Source organism: Callithrix jacchus, chromosome 17 (assembly GCF_049354715.1).
Source record: "Callithrix jacchus isolate 240 chromosome 17, calJac240_pri, whole genome shotgun sequence".
In the NCBI taxonomy this organism is placed as follows: domain Eukaryota; kingdom Metazoa; phylum Chordata; class Mammalia; order Primates; family Cebidae; genus Callithrix; species Callithrix jacchus.
In genome coordinates this window covers 54,214,040-54,230,626 of record NC_133518.1, presented here as the reverse complement: position 1 = coordinate 54,230,626, position 16,587 = coordinate 54,214,040, and the positions used below count along the sequence as shown (strand labels likewise).

General features: G+C 40.3%; 1 protein-coding gene across 7 annotated transcripts in view; it reads left to right on the top strand.

Annotated features, from left to right (window-relative positions):
• Nucleotides 1–16,587, top strand: part of METTL6 (methyltransferase 6, tRNA N3-cytidine) — a 42,955-nt gene that overhangs the window by 386 nt on the left and 25,982 nt on the right. For all 7 annotated transcript variants that reach the window (XR_013528655.1, XM_035278346.3, XM_008983852.5 and 4 more), the window contains exons 2-3: nucleotides 528–857; nucleotides 1,734–1,868. Coding sequence is in view for 6 of the 7 variants with exons in the window: in XM_035278346.3 (XP_035134237.1) it covers nucleotides 633–857; nucleotides 1,734–1,868 (360 nt within the window). In the remaining variant the exon portion in view is untranslated. The remainder of the gene's footprint in view (nucleotides 1–527; nucleotides 858–1,733; nucleotides 1,869–16,587) is intronic.

Here is a 16,587-nt window from a genome sequence, read left to right as displayed (position 1 = left end):
CTGGAAAGTGACGCCCCCTCTGGTCCGCACGACAGCCTCTTGTGAGTGCGATCAGGAACGGAGCCCCCCCGCCAGGCTTCGCTTCATTTCCCCCGAAAAAACGGAGCTCCGACCCTTGGGAAACGGGGAACTCACTTGTATCTGGCAATTGACCACCCGCTTCCAGCTAAGGCCATTGTGGTTTTAAAGTTACCCCTTTCATGGGCACCAAAAATTGAGGAGTATTTTCTCCACAAGGTTTCTCAGTCAGTTCGTGAGAGGGCCTTTTTCTAAACTAAATCGATTTATTGTAACAGTTGTCTCATCTGGTTTGAATAAAAGTATGGTGCATAAGATAGTCCTGGCCACTGAATGAATGTATCTTCTCTGAAGTATGGACTGTGTCTTGATCTTCTTTGTGACCTCACCTATAGCGGGCAGGATCTTTTTTTGTACAGTCGGCATCTCATAAATATTTGTGAATTGAACCTGCCGTCTTGCACTGTTCTAGAACCACTAACCAGAATCTCATTCTTTTTTCTGCGAAGCAACTCACCTGAGGAAATGCATCTGACTCATTAGCATGGATTTATATTGTTTGGGGATGGAGAATCTTCAGCTGCCTTAAGTTTCTGTTACCGTCAGTTTCTGAGATGGCTTCTTTGCAAAGGAAAGGGCTGCAGGCAAGGATTCTCAGCTCTGAAGAAGAGGAGAAACTGAAAAGAGACCAAACTTTGGTGTCTGATTTTAAACAGCAAAAATTGGAACAAGAGGCTCAGAAAAACTGGGATCTTTTTTACAAAAGAAATAGCACTAATTTCTTCAAAGATAGACACTGGACCACCAGAGAGTTTAAGGAGCTAAGATCATGTAGAGAGGTAAGCTAATATTACACCTTATCTGAGCTGTTTTTCATTTAAAATGTGAAAAGGTGTGCTTTATTGCAATCTTAGGGAGAGTGTGAAGTAGAAAATTTAAGAAACCTATCCAAAAGCTTTGCATTTTGGGAGAAAAATATACTTTTTGGTCTTAACACCAAAGTTTTCTCATTTTTTGGTTTGGTTAACACATAGGAGAGAGAACTTTAGAGGGTGTTTTCTGTTTCTTTAAGCTGATCTGATAGTTGTAAACATTAAATATTAAATTCAAGAGCTAGATATGGTGGCTGTCGCCCAGCTACTCCAGAGGCTCTGGCAGGCAACTTGTGCCTGTGTGAATTAGCCAAGCCTGGGCAGCATAGTGAGACCCTGTGTTCTAAATTTTAAAAAATTTAAACATTAGAATTTAAAAAGAACAAAAATATAAATCCATACTGAGTGACTTCAGTGACAAAGTCAAAATAATGATAATAATAATAATAATGTTAGTGAACTATTTACCATGGCCCTTTCTAAGAACTTTACATGTCCTATCATCTGAGCCTTCTACAGGCTCTGTGAAGTGTATTAGTATTGTCCTCATTTGTCCCCAAGGTAAAATTGTGGCACCGAGATTTGCCCAAGGAGTTGAGATTTGAGTGCTGAGAGTTTAACTCCAGAGCCGAGTTAGCCATTGTGCTGTTTTTATCCTCCACACCAAACTGTTAATGTTGGATGACAAATGAAGTAGCAGTCTTAGCTTTTGCTTATTAGTTCACTTGTTTATCATCTGCTCCATGGGGTCAGAGACCTCTCATATTCTGGACCTTTTAGTTTGGTTTATTTCTTCGTTATGCAAATGTAATGTACTATAACTTTGGGCTATTTTTCCCCCAGTTTGAAGATCAAAAGTTAACAATGCTTGAAGCTGGCTGTGGAGTTGGAAACTGTTTATTCCCACTTTTAGAAGAAGATCCGAATATCTTTGCCTACGCCTGTGATTTTTCTCCAAGAGCAGTTGAATATGTTGAGGTTGGTATATTATCCGTGTATGCTGCTGTGCTTCTCTTTTCTTGCAGATCTTGTTTGATCTGCCTTTTATACCCATTTGCCCAATTCTAGTCGTCCCTCGAGCTAACCAGTTATAGTCACCGTAAATGTAGTTTTCCTGCGTACATACATATACAGTGCATGCAGAAACACAGCTTTATTCAAGAACAATAGTGACACCCATATAATTAACATCTTTTGCTTTACAATTTTTCTTTGCTGAACCATTTTAAAGTATATTACAAATGTCAAGACATTTCACTCCTAAATATGTTTGCATATATCTCCCCTTGTACATAGCCACAATAAGTTTGTCATATGTAACAAAAATAACTGTAATCTGGCCTGCCATACTTGTAATCCCAACACTTTGGGAGGCTGATGCTGGTGGATGGCTTGCACCCAGTACTTCAAGACTAACCTGGGCAACATGGTGAAGCCTTTTTTTTTTTTTTCTGAGATGGCATTTTGCTCTTGTTGCCCAAGCTGGAGTGCAATGGTGTGATCTCGGCTTACTGTAACCTCTGCCTCCTGGGTTCAAGTGAACCTGCCTCAGCCTCCCGAGTAGCTGGGATTATAGACCCCCTCACCACACTCAGCTAATCTTTTGTATTTTTACTAGAAACAGGGTTTCACTATGTTAGCCAGGCTGGTCTTGAACTCCTGACCTCAGGTAATTCGTCTGCCTCAGCCTCCCAAAGTGCTGGATTACAGGCATGAATCACTGTGCCCAGCTGGTGAAACCTTGTCTTTACAAAAAAAAAATTAGCTGAATATGATAGTACACGCCTGTAATCCCAGCTAATCAGGAGGCTGAGGTGTGAAGATTACTTGAGTCCAGGAAGTGGAGGTAGCAGTGAGTCAAGATTGTGTACCACTATACTCCAGCCTAGGCAACACAGCAAGACTGTCTTAAAATAAACAAATAAATAAATAAAATAACTATCATCCCCCAATGTCATTAACATCCACTCCAGATTCAGATTTCCCCAGATAGTTCCAGGTGTCTTTTAGTTTTATTTTTTACTTTTTTAGAGACAGGGTCTTTATCACCCAGTCTGAAGTGCGGTGGCATGAACATGACTTACTGCAGCCTTCGCCTCCTGGGCTTGAGTGATTCTTCCACCTTAACCTCTCAAGTAGCGGAGACTATAGGCATGCACTACCACGCCTGCCTAATTTTAAAAATTTTTCTGTAGAGATAGGGTCTCACTATGTTGTCCAGGATGGTCTTGAACTCCTGGGCTCAAGTGATCAACCAGCCTTGGCCTCCCAAAGTGCTGGGATTACAAGCATAAGCCACTGCACCTGGCTTCCAAGTATCTTTTATAGCTGGTTTTTGTTTTTGTTTGATACATGGTTTTACTCTGTAACCCAGGCTGGAGTACAGTGGCACAATCATAACTCACTGGAGTCTTGACCTCCTTGGCTGAAGCAGATTCTCCCACCTCAGTCTCCCAAGTAGCTGAGACTACAGGCATGTGCCACTGTGCCCAGCTATTATTTCTTTTTAATTAAAATTTTTTTAAATTAAATTTTAGAGATACGGTCTCACTATGTTGCTGGGCTGGAACTCCTGGGCTCAAGCAATCCTCCCAACTCGGCCTCCCAAAGTGCTGAGATTACAGGTGCTAGCCATGGCACCTGACCCTGGCTAATTTTTAAATTTTTGTAGAAATGAGGTCTCCCTATATTGCCTAGGCTGGTCTCAAACTCTTGGGCTCAGGCGATTCTTCTGCCTTGGCCTCCCAGAGTGTGGGATTATAGGCATGAGCCACCACCCCCTACCTATAGCTTTTTATAATCCAGTCAAGTACTACCTTTTACACTTATATCCTTTATTTTTTATTTTATTTTATTGTTTGAGATGGAGTCTCTCCTCTGTTGCCCAGACTGGAGTGCAATGGTGCAATCTCAGCTCACTGCAACCTCCACCTCCTGGGTTCAAGCATTTCTCCTGTCTCAGCCTTCCAAGTAGCTAGGATTACAGCCACCCGCCACCACACCTAGCTAATTTTTTTGTATTTTTAGTAGAGATGGGGTTTCACTGTGTTGGACAGGCTGGTCTCGAATTCCTGACCTCAGGTGATCCATCCACCTCAGCCTCCCAAAGTGTTGGGATTACAGGTGTGAGCCACCTCGCCTGGCCAAAAAAGTTTTAATTAGCCAGGTGTGGTGGTGTGTGCCTGTAGTCCCACCTGTTTGGGAGGCTGAGGCAGGAAAACCACTTGAGCTCAGGAGTTTGAGGCTGCATGAGCTATGATCATGCTACTGCATTCTAGCCTGGGTGACAGGCTATCTCAAAAAAACAAAAACAAAAGCAAAACCTAAACCCTTTATTTTTAAAAAGTTAATATGTTTACTATAGGAAGCTGAGAAACACAAGAAGCAAAGAACAAAGTCATCCACAATCACAACCGGTTTACAGTTTAACTTGTCCTTCTAGGTCCTGTGTATGTATAGACACATTATCCAATTTTATGGGTTTGATATCATATAGTATGTATTATGTTTTATCACACATTATGAATATTTACCAATTGAAAGTCTCAAAGCTGTATGAGTATTTTGATAACCAAGAACACCCTACACCAACTCAATCTGTTTGAAGAAAATATAATCTCACCTGTCTTGGGACAAAAATTTCGTAGAAGACTAGAATGGCAACAGTCCTCTAGGTAGAAGTATTGGCAGAGTTCCCAATGAAAGACTGTATTGCCTTAATGCTCAATTTAAAATGGAACATAAAGTAACAGAGTATCCCAAGTATAATGTTTCTGAGAGAATTTATTATGGGATCTTTGCCACTAAAATATTACCAAGAAGATACGTTTCCATTGAATTACTTAGTGTATTCCCATAGTACAGCCAAGAGAAACTAACTTGCATTAGTGGCTATTGTCAAAATATAAATATGAATACATCTGCATACATCTATCTCTTTATACTTCTACCCCTCTGTTCCCCTCTAATGAACAAATGCTGATATATACATTGCTCAGAGGTGGTTTAACAATTCCATGTCCAACTTTCATCTTTTCTATCAGTTATAACAAAAACCTATTCATAAATTGGCAAATTCACTAGCCCTAGTTTTAAAATAATTTTGTAGGTACATAGTAGACATATATAGTTATGGGGTAGCTCTGCTTTTTATCATATGTTGTCACATCAAGACGTCTGTAAAGGTTAGGTGTTGCAAAATAATGAACTCTGTCCACAATAAACACATGTACTTTACCAAAAAATGTACATATAGACCTATGGTTATCATCTCAAACCATCTTCTAAATATGGAAATTCTGGCAAAGAGCCCTTCCCTCTACCCCTTCTTCTTCCTCTTCTACCATTCCAGTGACTAAGTGAGGACTATGTCTAGTTCCAAGAGGTCAGTTAACAAAGGTAATTCCCAGAGCATAGTCCTTCCTAAAAACTAAAAAATGGATTATTTTACTACCTCTACTTTTAGTATAGTTTGAGCATCAGGGACTTGTTTATCCTTTAATACACAGCAGTATTAACTGAGATGCACATATAGAACAATGGCTAGACAATCTGAAGTAATCTGACTCAAGGGCACAGAATCCTTCTCTCTGCATACTTCCTCCTCCCCCTGCCCACTACCAGCCAGTGAATAGTCAGCATACACTTTAAGACATCATCAGTTTCAAAAATTCCATTCCCAAAATGCAACCAGTCCTATGAAATAACAGAAAATGCTCAAAGGATGTTACATTAGCCCTGTACTTTGGTTACTTTAGCCCTCTACAATGCCAGAAGTACACATACGTTGTGTACGTTTAAATGTCTAGAAAGACTAGATGTTTCAAATAGGACTTAAGTTTTCCACTATATATGCCATAGCATTGAATAAGTGGTACACATAAATAATAAGCTGTCATTTGAAAGTGCCATCTAAATAGGAACATTCTGGCACAGAACACTTCCCACCTCTATCAACTCAGTGGATAGGTATAAGCATCTGTAATGCCTAGAGGGGATTTTAACAATTTCACTTCCCTAAGTGTTATTAAGAACAGTCTTTCCTATGAATTTGAACACAAAGTGTACTCAATGTATTAGGTTACTGACTCTTGTCATATGCTGGCAACCTCTTTTTTTTTTTTTTTTTTTTTAATTTTTTATTGCATTTTAGGTTTTAGGGTACATGTGCAGAACATGCAAGACAGTTGCATAGGTACACACATGGCAGTGTGTTTTGCTTCCTTTCTCCCCTTCACCCACATTTGGCATTTCTCCCCAGGCTATCCCTCCCCAGCTCCCCCGCCCACTGGACCTCCCCTTTTCCCCTCAATAGACCCCAGTGTTTAGTACTCCCCTCCCTGTGTCCATGTGTTCTCATTTTTCATCACCCGCCTATGAGTGAGAATATGCGGTGTTTCGTTTTCTGTTCTTGTCAGTTTGCTGAGGATGATGTTCTCCAGATTCATCCATGTCCCTACAAACGACACAAACTCATCATTTCTGATTGCTGCATAATATTCCATGGTGTATATGTGCCCCATTTTCCCAATCCAGTCTATCATCAGTGGGCATCTGGGTTGATTCCAGGTCTTTGCTATTGTAAACAGTGCTGCAATAAACATTCGTGTACATGTGTCCTTGTAGTAGAACGATTTATAGTCCTTTGGATATATACCCAGTAATGGGATTGCTGGGTCAAATGGAATTTCTATTTCTAAGGCCTTGAGGAATCGCCACACTGTCTTCCACAATGATTGAACTAATTTACACTTCCACCAACAGTGTAAAAGTGTTCCTTTTTCTCCACATCCTCTCCAGCATCTGTTGTCTCCAGATTTTTTAATGATCACCATTCTAACTGGCTTGAGATGGTATCTCAATGTGGTTTTGATTTGCATCTCTCTGATGACCAGTGACGATGAGCATTTTTTCATATGATTGTTGGCTTCGTATATGTCTTCTTTTGTAAAGTGTCTGTTCATATCCTTTGCCCATTTTTGAATGGGCGTGTTTGTTTTTTTCCTGTAAATTTGTTTGAGTTCTTTGTAAATTCTGGATATCAGCCCTTTGTCAGATGGGTAAACTGCAAAAATTTTTTCCCATTCTGTTGGTTGCCAATTCACTCTAGTGACTGTTTCTTTTGCCATGCAGAAGCTGTGGAGTTTGATTAGGTTCCATTTGTCTATTTTGGCTTTTGTTGCCAATGCTTTTGGTGTTTTGGTCATGAAGTCCTTGCCTACTCCTATGTCCTGGATGGTTTTGCCTAGATTTCCTTCTAGGGTTTTTATGGTGCCAGGTCTTATGTTTAAGTCTTTAATCCATCTGGAGTTAATTTTAGTGTAAGGTGTCAGGACAGGGTCCAGTTTCTGCTTTCCACATGGCTAGCCAGTTTTCCCAACACCATTTATTAAACAGGGACTCCTTTCCCCATTGCTTGTTTTTGTCAGGTTTATCAAAGATTGTATGGTTGTAGATATGTTGTGTTGCCTCTGATGCCTCTGTTTTGTTCCATTGGTCTATATCTCTGTTTTGGTACCAGTACCATGCTGTTTTGATTACTGTAGCCTTGTAGTATAGTTTGAAATCAGTAGTGTGATGCCCCCCGCTGTGTTCTTTTTGCTTAGAATTGACTTGGCTATGTGGGCTCTCTTTTGGTTCCATATGAAGTTCATGGTGGTTTTTTCCAGTTCTGTGAAGAAAGTCAATGGTAGCTTGATGTGGATAGCGTTGATTCTGTAAATTACTTTGGGCAGTATAGCCATTTTCACGATATTAATTCTTCCTAACCATGAACACGGAATGTTTCTCCATTTGTTTGTGTCCTCTCTTATTTCGTTGAGCAGTGGTTTGTAGTTTTCCTTGAAGAGGTCCCTTACGTTCCTTGTGAGTTGTATTCCTAGGTATTTTATTCTTTTTGTAGCAATTGTGAATGGCAGTTCGTTCTTAATTTGGCTTTCTTTCAGTCTGTTATTGGTGTACAGGAATGCTTGTGATTTTTGCACATTGATTTTATATCCTGAGACTTTGCTGAAGTTGCTTATCAGTTTCAGGAGTTTTTGGGCTGAGGCGATGGGGTCTTCTAGGTATACTATCATGTCATCTGCAAATAGAGACAATTTGGCTTCCACCTTTCCTATTTGAATACCCTTTATTTCTTTTTCTTGCCTGATTGCTCTGGCTAGAACTTCCAGTACTTTATTGAATAGGAGTGGTGAAAGAGGGCATCCTTGTCTAGTGCTGGATTTCAAAGGGAATGCTTCCAGTTTTTGCCCATTCAGTATGATATTGGCTGTTGGTTTGTCATAAATAGCTTTTATTACTTTGAGATATGTTCCATCGATACCAAGTTTATTGAGGGTTTTTAGCATAAAGGGCTGTTGAATTTTGTTGAATGCCTTCTCTGCGTCAATTGAGATAATCATGTGGTTTTTGTTTTTGGTTCTCTTTATGTGGTGAATTACGTTTATAGACTTGCGTATGTTGAACCAGCCTTGCATCCCCGGGATGAATCCTACTTGATCATGATGGATAAGTTTTTTGATGTGCTGTTGCAATCAGCTTGCCAATATTTTATTGAAGATTTTTGCATCTATGTTCATCATGGATATTGGCCTGAAGTTTTCTTTTCTTGTTGGGTCTCTGCCGGGTTTTGGTATCAGGATGATATTGGTCTCATAAAATGATTTGGGAAGGCTTCCCTCTTTTTGGATTATTTGGAATAGTTTCAGAAGGAATGGTACCAGCTCCTGTTTGTGTGTCTGGTAGAATTTGGCTGTGAACCCATCTGGACCTGGGCTTTTTTTTTGTGGTAGGCCCTTAATTGCTGCCTTGACTTCTGACCTTGTTATTGGTCTATTCATAGTTTCAGCCTCCTCCTGGTTTAGACCTTGTTATTGGTCTATTCATAGTTTCAGCTTCCTCCTGGTTTAGGCTTGGGAGGACACAGGAGTCCAGGAATTTATCCATTTCTTCCAGGTTTACTAGTTTATGTGCATAGAGTTGTTTGTAATATTCTCTGATGATGGTTTGAATTTCTGTGGAATCTGTGGTGATTTCCCCTTTATCATTTTTTATTGCATCTATTTGGTTGTTCTCTCTTTTATTTTTAATCAATCTGGCTAGTGGCCTATTTTGTTGATCTTTTCAAAAAACCAGCTCTTGGATTTATTGATTTTTTGAAGGGTTTTTTCGTGTCTCTATCTCCTTCAGTTCAGCTCTGATCTTAGTTATTTCTTGTCTTCTGCTGGGTTTTGAGCTTTTTTGATCTTGCTCCTCTAGCTCTTTCAATTTTGACGATAGGGTGTCAATTTTGGATCTCTCCATTCTCCTCATATGGGCACTTATTGCTATATATTTTCCTCTAGAAACTGCTTTAAATATGTCCCAGAGATTCTGGTATGTTGTGTCTTCGTTCTCATTGGTTTTGAAGAACTTCTTTATTTCTGCCTTCATTTCGTTGTTTATCCAGTCAACGTTCAAGAGCCAGTTGTTCAGTTTCCATGAAGCTGTGCGGTTCTGGGTTGGTTTCTGAATTCTGAGTTCTAACTTGATTGCACTATGGTCTGAGAGACTGTTTGTTATGATTTCAGTTGTTTTGCATTTGCTGAGGAGTGCTTTACTTCCAATTATGTGGTCAATTTTAGAGTAGGTGTGATATGGTGCTGAGAAGAATGTATATTCTGTGTATTTGGGGTGGAGAGTTCTGTAAATGTCTATCAGGTTTGCTTGCTCCAGGTCTGAGTTCAAGCCCTGGATATCCTTGTTGATTTTCTGTCTGGTTGATCTGTCTAATATTGACAGTGGAGTGTTAAAGTCTCCCACTATTATTGTGTGGGAGTCTAAGTCTCTTTGTAAGTCGTTAAGAACTTGCCTTATGTATCTGGGTGCTCCTGTATTGGGTCCATATATGTTTAGGATCGTTAGCTATTCTTGTTGTATTGATCCTTTTACCATTATGTAATGGCCTTCTTTGTCTCTTGATCTTTGTTGCTTTAAAGTCTATTTTATCAGAGATGAGAATTGCAACTCCTGCTTTTTTTTGCTCTGCATTTGCTTGGTAAATCTTCCTCCATCCCTTTATTTTGAGCCTTTGTGTATCCTTGCATGTGAGATGGGTTTCCTGAATACAGCACACTGATGGGTTTTGGATTTTTATCCAATTTGCCAGTCTGTGTCTTTTGATTGGTGCATTTAGTCCATTTACATTTAAGGTTAATATTGTTATGTGTGAATTTGATACTGCCATTTTGATGCTAGCTGGCTGTTTTGCCCGTTAGTTGTTGTAGATTCTTCATTATGTTGATGCTCTTTAGCATTTAGTGTGATTTTGGAATGGCTGGTACTGGTTGTTCCTTTCTATGTGTAGTGCCTCTTTCAGGAGCTCTTGTAAAGCAGGCCTGGTGGTGACAAAATCTCTGAGTACTTGCTTGTTCACAAAGGATTTTATTTTTCCTTCACTTCTGAAGCTCAGTTTGGCTCGATATGAAATTCTAGGTTCAGAGTTCTTTAAGGATGTTGAATATTGGCCCCCACTCTCTTCTGGCTTGTAGTGTTTCTGCCGAGAGATCTGCTGTGAGTCTGAAGGGCTTCCCTTTGTGGGTGACCCGACCTTTCTCTCTGGCTGCCCTTAGTATTTTCTCCTTTATTTCAACCTTGTTGAATCTGACGATTATGTGCCTTGGGGTTGCTCTTCTTGCGAAATATCTTTGTGGTGTTCTCTGTCTTTCCTGCATTTGAGTGTTGGCCTGTCTTGCTAGGTTGGGGAAATTTTCCTGGATAATGTCCTGAAGAGTATTTTCCAGCTTGGATTCATTCTCTTCGTCACATTCTGGTACACCTATCAAATGTAGGTTAGGTCTTTTCACATAGTCCCACATTTCTTGGAGACTTTGTTCATTCCTTTTTGTGCTTTTTTCTCTGATCTTGGTTTCTCATTTTATTTCATTGAGTTGATCTTTGACTTCTGATATTCTTTCTTCTGCCTGGTCAATTCAGCTGTTGAAACTTGTGCATGCTTCGTGAAGTTCTCCTATTGTGTTTTTCAGCTCCTTTAATTCATTCATATTCCTCTCTAAGTTATCCATTCTTGTTATCATTTCCTCGAATCTTTTTTCAAATTTTTTTTCAAGGTTCTTAGTTTCTTTGCATTGATTTAAAACATGTTCTTTTAGCTCACAAAAGTTTCTCATTATCCACCTTCTGAAGTCTAATTCCGTCATTTCGTCACAGTCATTCTCCGTCCAGCTTTGTTCCCTTGCTGGTGAGGAGTTTTGGTCCTTTCTAGGAGGCGAGGTGTTCTGGTTTCGGGTGTTTTCCTCCTTTTTGCGCTGGTTTCTTCCCATCTTTGTGGATTTATCCACCTGTCATCTGAGTAGTTTCTGACTTTTCGATTGGGTCTCTGAGTGGACTCCCAGATTGTTGATGATGAAGTATTTCTGTTACTTGGTTTTCCTTCTACCAGTCTAGCCCCTCCACTGTATGACTGCTGAGGTCCACTCCAGGCCCTGCTTGTCTGGGGTGCACCTATAGCAGCTACGGACAGTGAGGGATGCTACCATTTTCTTTTTCTGCTATCTTTGTCCCAGAATGATGCCTGCCAAATGTCAGTCTTTTGGATATAGAGGGGTCAGGGAGCTGCTTGAGGAGACAGTCTGTACTTTATAGGAGCTCAAGTGCTGAGCTGTGAGCTCTGTTGTTCATTCAGGGCTGTTAGGCTGCTACGTTTAATTCTGCTGCAGCGGAACTCATTAAAAAACCCCTTTTTTTCTCAGATGCTCTGTCTCAGGGGGTTGGGGCTTTCTTTGAGAGTGTCCGTTGCGCTGTCCTGCCCAGCTAGGAGGCAGTCTACTCACTACTTGCATGCCGAGGCTCCACCCTGCTGGTGTGAGGTTCACCCTGTTGCTGCAGGCTCTGCCCTGCTGCTGCAGTCTCCACCCTGCTGCCACGGGCTACGCCCTGAGGCGGAGTCTCTGTATTGTGGCGGGTTGCCTTGGCAACGGCAGGCTGCGTCAGCAATGGGCGTGTACCTCAGTAGGGGTGGATTGCCTCGGTAATGGCGGATGCCCCTCCCCCACCGAGCTGCACCATCCTGGGTTCAGCTGTGCCCACAGTGAAACTCTCCACCTGGAGCATTTGGAATTGCCGTTTTGTTTGTCCCACTGCACTACCCCAAATGCCATTTCCCTGGAATCTCCTGGCCTGGCTCACTGTCCAAGTCCCATTCAATCAGATGGATATGCCAATCTGCCCTCTCAAGTCTCAGATTGCTGGTTCAGCAGGGCACCCGGACCAGTGCACTTTGTGTGGAGCGCTGTGGAGCGCTGCTGCGCTACAGTGCCGGCCACCGGCTGCACCGGCTGCACCGGCTGCCAGCTGCACCGGCTGCTGGCTGCACCAGCCAAAACCTCTGCCTGGCGTCCCGCATCTCTTTTACACCTGGGAATTTCCCCGTTCTGTGGGCAACAAAGATCCATCTGGAAATGTGGCCCTGACTCACCCTCCGCGCATTCACCGAGAGCTTCAATCCTGGGTTGTTCTCACCATGCCATCTTGAGTAATCCACTGGAAACCTCTTTAACATCTAGAACTAGATGTTCTAAAATAGGATGCATTTGTCCTTCATATACACTATATGCTCAGCAAAGTCAAAGAAAACGCATGGACAATAAGGTACAGTGGTCAATCTTGCCTCACTATAAGCACATTGGTATAAAGCCCTTTGCACTTTATTCTCCTCCTTTTCCCCTGACCCAAATGTAATGATGTATACTGCTTAGAGAAGTGGTTTGATCATTTCATTTCCAAAAGGTGATACTTCAGTGAATTTTAACAAAAGGATATCTACAAAATGTGTTATTTACTACCTCTACTTTTTAACATACTTTGTGCACTTCTAAACATCTAGAAAGTCTAGATGTTTTAAATAAGCACTTGTTTGTCCATTAAATACATGGTAGATTTTTTTTTTAAATAGTTGTGGTATAATATTTACTATAACATGCTTTCCTCACTCTACAGTATTATATTTTGCAGAGTTTTTCATGTTAGTACATGCGGATTTTATTTACCTATTATAGTATTCCATAGAATGGATATACCATACTATATTTAACAGTTACCCTATTGATATTTATTTGAATTGTTTCTGATTTTTTTGTTCTTATAAATAGAGTTAATGTGATCAGCATCATGCATATGCTTCCCAAAACGTGCGTGCACATTTGTCTATGATGAAAAATTCTTTGGAAGAAGAGCATGCACATTTACATTTTAATAGACAATGCCAAGTTTCCTTCCAAAAAGATCATACTAATTTATAATTTCACCAATAATATAAAGGTATCTTTTTCTTTATTGCCTTAACACTTGATATCAGTCTTTTTTATATTTACCAATCTTGTGGGCAAAAAATGTCTCCATATTTTAATTTGGTTTTCCGTATTACTAGAGAGGTTGAAGACCTTGTGGAAGGTCGATAGCATTAGTTATCTGTGAGTTCCTTTGGTCCACATTTGTTTATTGAGAGATTAATGTGTGCCAATCACTGTTTTAAGCACTGGAGTTAAACAGTGAACAGAAAAAAATTCCTACCCACATGAAGCTTATATTGTCCATTCGTAACTTCTGCCCATTTTTCTATTGGTTTGTCATTTTCTTTCTTATTTTCAGGCTATATTCTAGATGTTGTGGTATATATGTTGCAAATATTTCTTACAGTATGTTCAGCATTGCTTTATGGTATCTTTTTTTCCACACAGGATTTTTTTTTTTTTTTTAGACAAGGTCTCATTGTAGCCTAGGTTGGATAAAAGTGGTACAAGCGCAGCTCACTGCAGCCTCAACCTTGTGGGTTCAGGTGATCCTTAGCTGCCTGAGCTGGGACCATGGGCATGCACCACCATGTCTGCCTAATTTTCAAAATTTTTTTTGTAGAGCCAGGCGTGGTGGCTCATGCCTGTAATACCAGCACTTTGGGAGGCTGAGGCGGGTAGATCACCTGTGTTCAGAAGTTTGAGACCAGCCTGGCCAACATGGTGAAACCCTGTCTCTACTAAAAATACAAAAATTAGTCGGGTGTGGTGGCGAATGCCTGTAATCTCAGCTGCTCTGGAGGCTGAGGCTGTAGAATCACTTAAACCCAGGAGGCAGAGGTTGTAGTGAGCCAAGATTGTGCCACTGCATTCCAGCTTGGGCAACAAGAGAGAAACTCCGTCTCAAAAAAAATTTTTTTTCTTTTTGTAGCAATGAGGACCTGTTGTGTTGCCCAGGCTACAAAGGATTTAAGTTATTATGGCAAAATATTAATCTTTTCCTTTTGAAGTGCATTTTAATGTCTTGTTTAGGAATCCTTTTCTCCTAGAATTTACTTTTTTTTAATTAGAGATGAGGTCTTACTAGCCCAGGCTGGTTTTGAACCCCTGGGCTCAAGTGATCCTCCTGCCTCAGCCTCCCAAAGTACTGGGATTACAGGTGTGAGCCACTGCACCCAGCTACTGCTAGGATTTAGACATAATTACCTATATATTGCCCTTAGTAATTCTTGATTAAATAGTTATTTTATAATTTTGGTTATGTTTTTTAATCTGGAAAAATTAGGGTCATTATTTCTTCAGATTCTTTCTTTAGCTCTTGTTCTCTTCTCCCTCTGGGATTCCAGTTACATATGTAACATTTACTATTTCCCCACAACCCTTAGATGCTATTGTTTTAGGGTTTTTTCCACAGTTTTTTCCTTTTTGCGTTTTCAGTCTGTGTAATTTCTATTGTCTTATCATCAAGTTCACTGACTCTTTCCTAGACAGTACATGTTTTATTGAGGAACCTATTGAAAGTGTTCATTTTCTGTTACCATGTTTTTGGTTTTTATCATTTCTCTTTGAGTCTTTTTATAGTTTCCATCCCTGAAATTATGTATCTGATTTTGCGTGTTACCTATCTTTTCCATCAGAGTCTTTGACATTTTAATCGTAATTATTTTAAATACCTAAGCTTTTGGATCCAGCATCTGTCATATTTGAGTCTGGCTCTGGTGTTTGCTTATTCTCTTCACACTGTATTTTTTCTTGCTTTCCGGGATGTTTTCTACTTTTTGGTTACAGCTGGACATATTTATTATAAGAGCCAGTAGACACTGAGGGATAGGGATTTGTAATAATCTAGTAATGAATTGGGCTGTTGTTTGAAGTCTCTTGTTGCTGTTTGTGAGGTTTGTTGTTGCTGTGGGTACCAGAGACTTCAAACTCCTCTAGCAACTTGCTTTGTCTCCTCTCTTGGATTTGGTTCTTCCCTTTGTACTGTTTCCCAAAGAGTCTGTGTGTTGCGGCTGTCCCAGCTGCAGTTTACTGTTATTCTTGGAGACTTGGTGGTAGGGTGTGGGAGAGGGGGTTGTTCTCTAATGATCTGCTTGTCCATATTTGAACTGGTACAGTGGGCCTGTGTTTGTCCTTTAGTTCAAATGGGTAGCCAGTTCTTCTGAACACTGTAAATTGAATGAGAAATTAATTTTTCCTCACTCATAATTGTCATCTTTATTTATCTGCCTTTTTATCTAGTTGTCATCTTTGTCTATCTTTTATCATATAACATACAAAATTCCTGTTTATATATACAGTATACACAGGTCTGTTTTGGGACTCTGTTTTGTCTCAGTGATGTATTTCTCTCCATTCTCAAACTGTTTTATTACTACATTTTGTAATATATTTTGATGTCCAGTAGTGTACCTCCTCCTTTATTATTATTTTCTTTTTTATTTATTTTTTACAAGATGAGATTGGTGTGCAGTGACACAGATCATAGCTCACTGCAGCTTTGAAGTAAAGCAATCCTTTCACTTCAGCCTCCCAAGTTGCTGGGATTACAGGCATGAGCCACCACACCCACCTCATTGTTCATCATTTAAAAAACTGACTTGGCTATTATTTTTTTTGTTTGTTTTTGAGACGGAATCTCGCTCTTTCACCAGGCTGGAATACAGTGGTGCGATCTTGGCTCACTGCAACCTCTACCTCCTGGATTCAAGGGATTCTCCTGCCTCAGCCTCCTAAGTAGCTGGGATTACAGACACTCCCTGCCCAGCTAATTTTTATATTTTTAGTAGAGACAGGGTTTCACTATGTTGGCCAAGATGGTTTCCATCTCTTGACCTTGTGATCTGCCCACCTCAGCCTCCCAAAGTGCTGGGTTTACTGACCTGAGCCACCTTGCCTGGCTGACTCGGCTATTCTTAAAGATTTTTTCTGATGAATTAGATTCATCCTGTCAAGTTTCTGGAAATCTGTTGGGATTCAGTTGAGATTCTGTTGGATTTACAAATGGAATTATGAAGAGAATTGACATCTTTTTAACTTTGCATTTAATTTTCCCATCCAGAAACTTTGTATATCTATTTGGGTCCACATTTACATGAAAGAAAAGTTTAATATTTTTCTTCATAATACTCTTATACATATGCTGAAGCCTATGAACCAAAATGTACCAGGGACACATTTGTAGTCAAAAGAAAGGTTAAGTTTATTTAGCTTGCTGCATCAAGAGAAAAATATACCATAGAAGTACTGTGGGAATATCTCAACAGGGGAATTGGAAGGGCTTCTCATAGGGTTTAGGCTTGTAGCAGATGATTCAAAGGAGGATTAAGGAAGCCAGAGGCCAGCAGGACATGGTGGTTCATGCCTGTAATCCCGGCACTTTGTGAGGCTGAAGGCGGAGGATCATT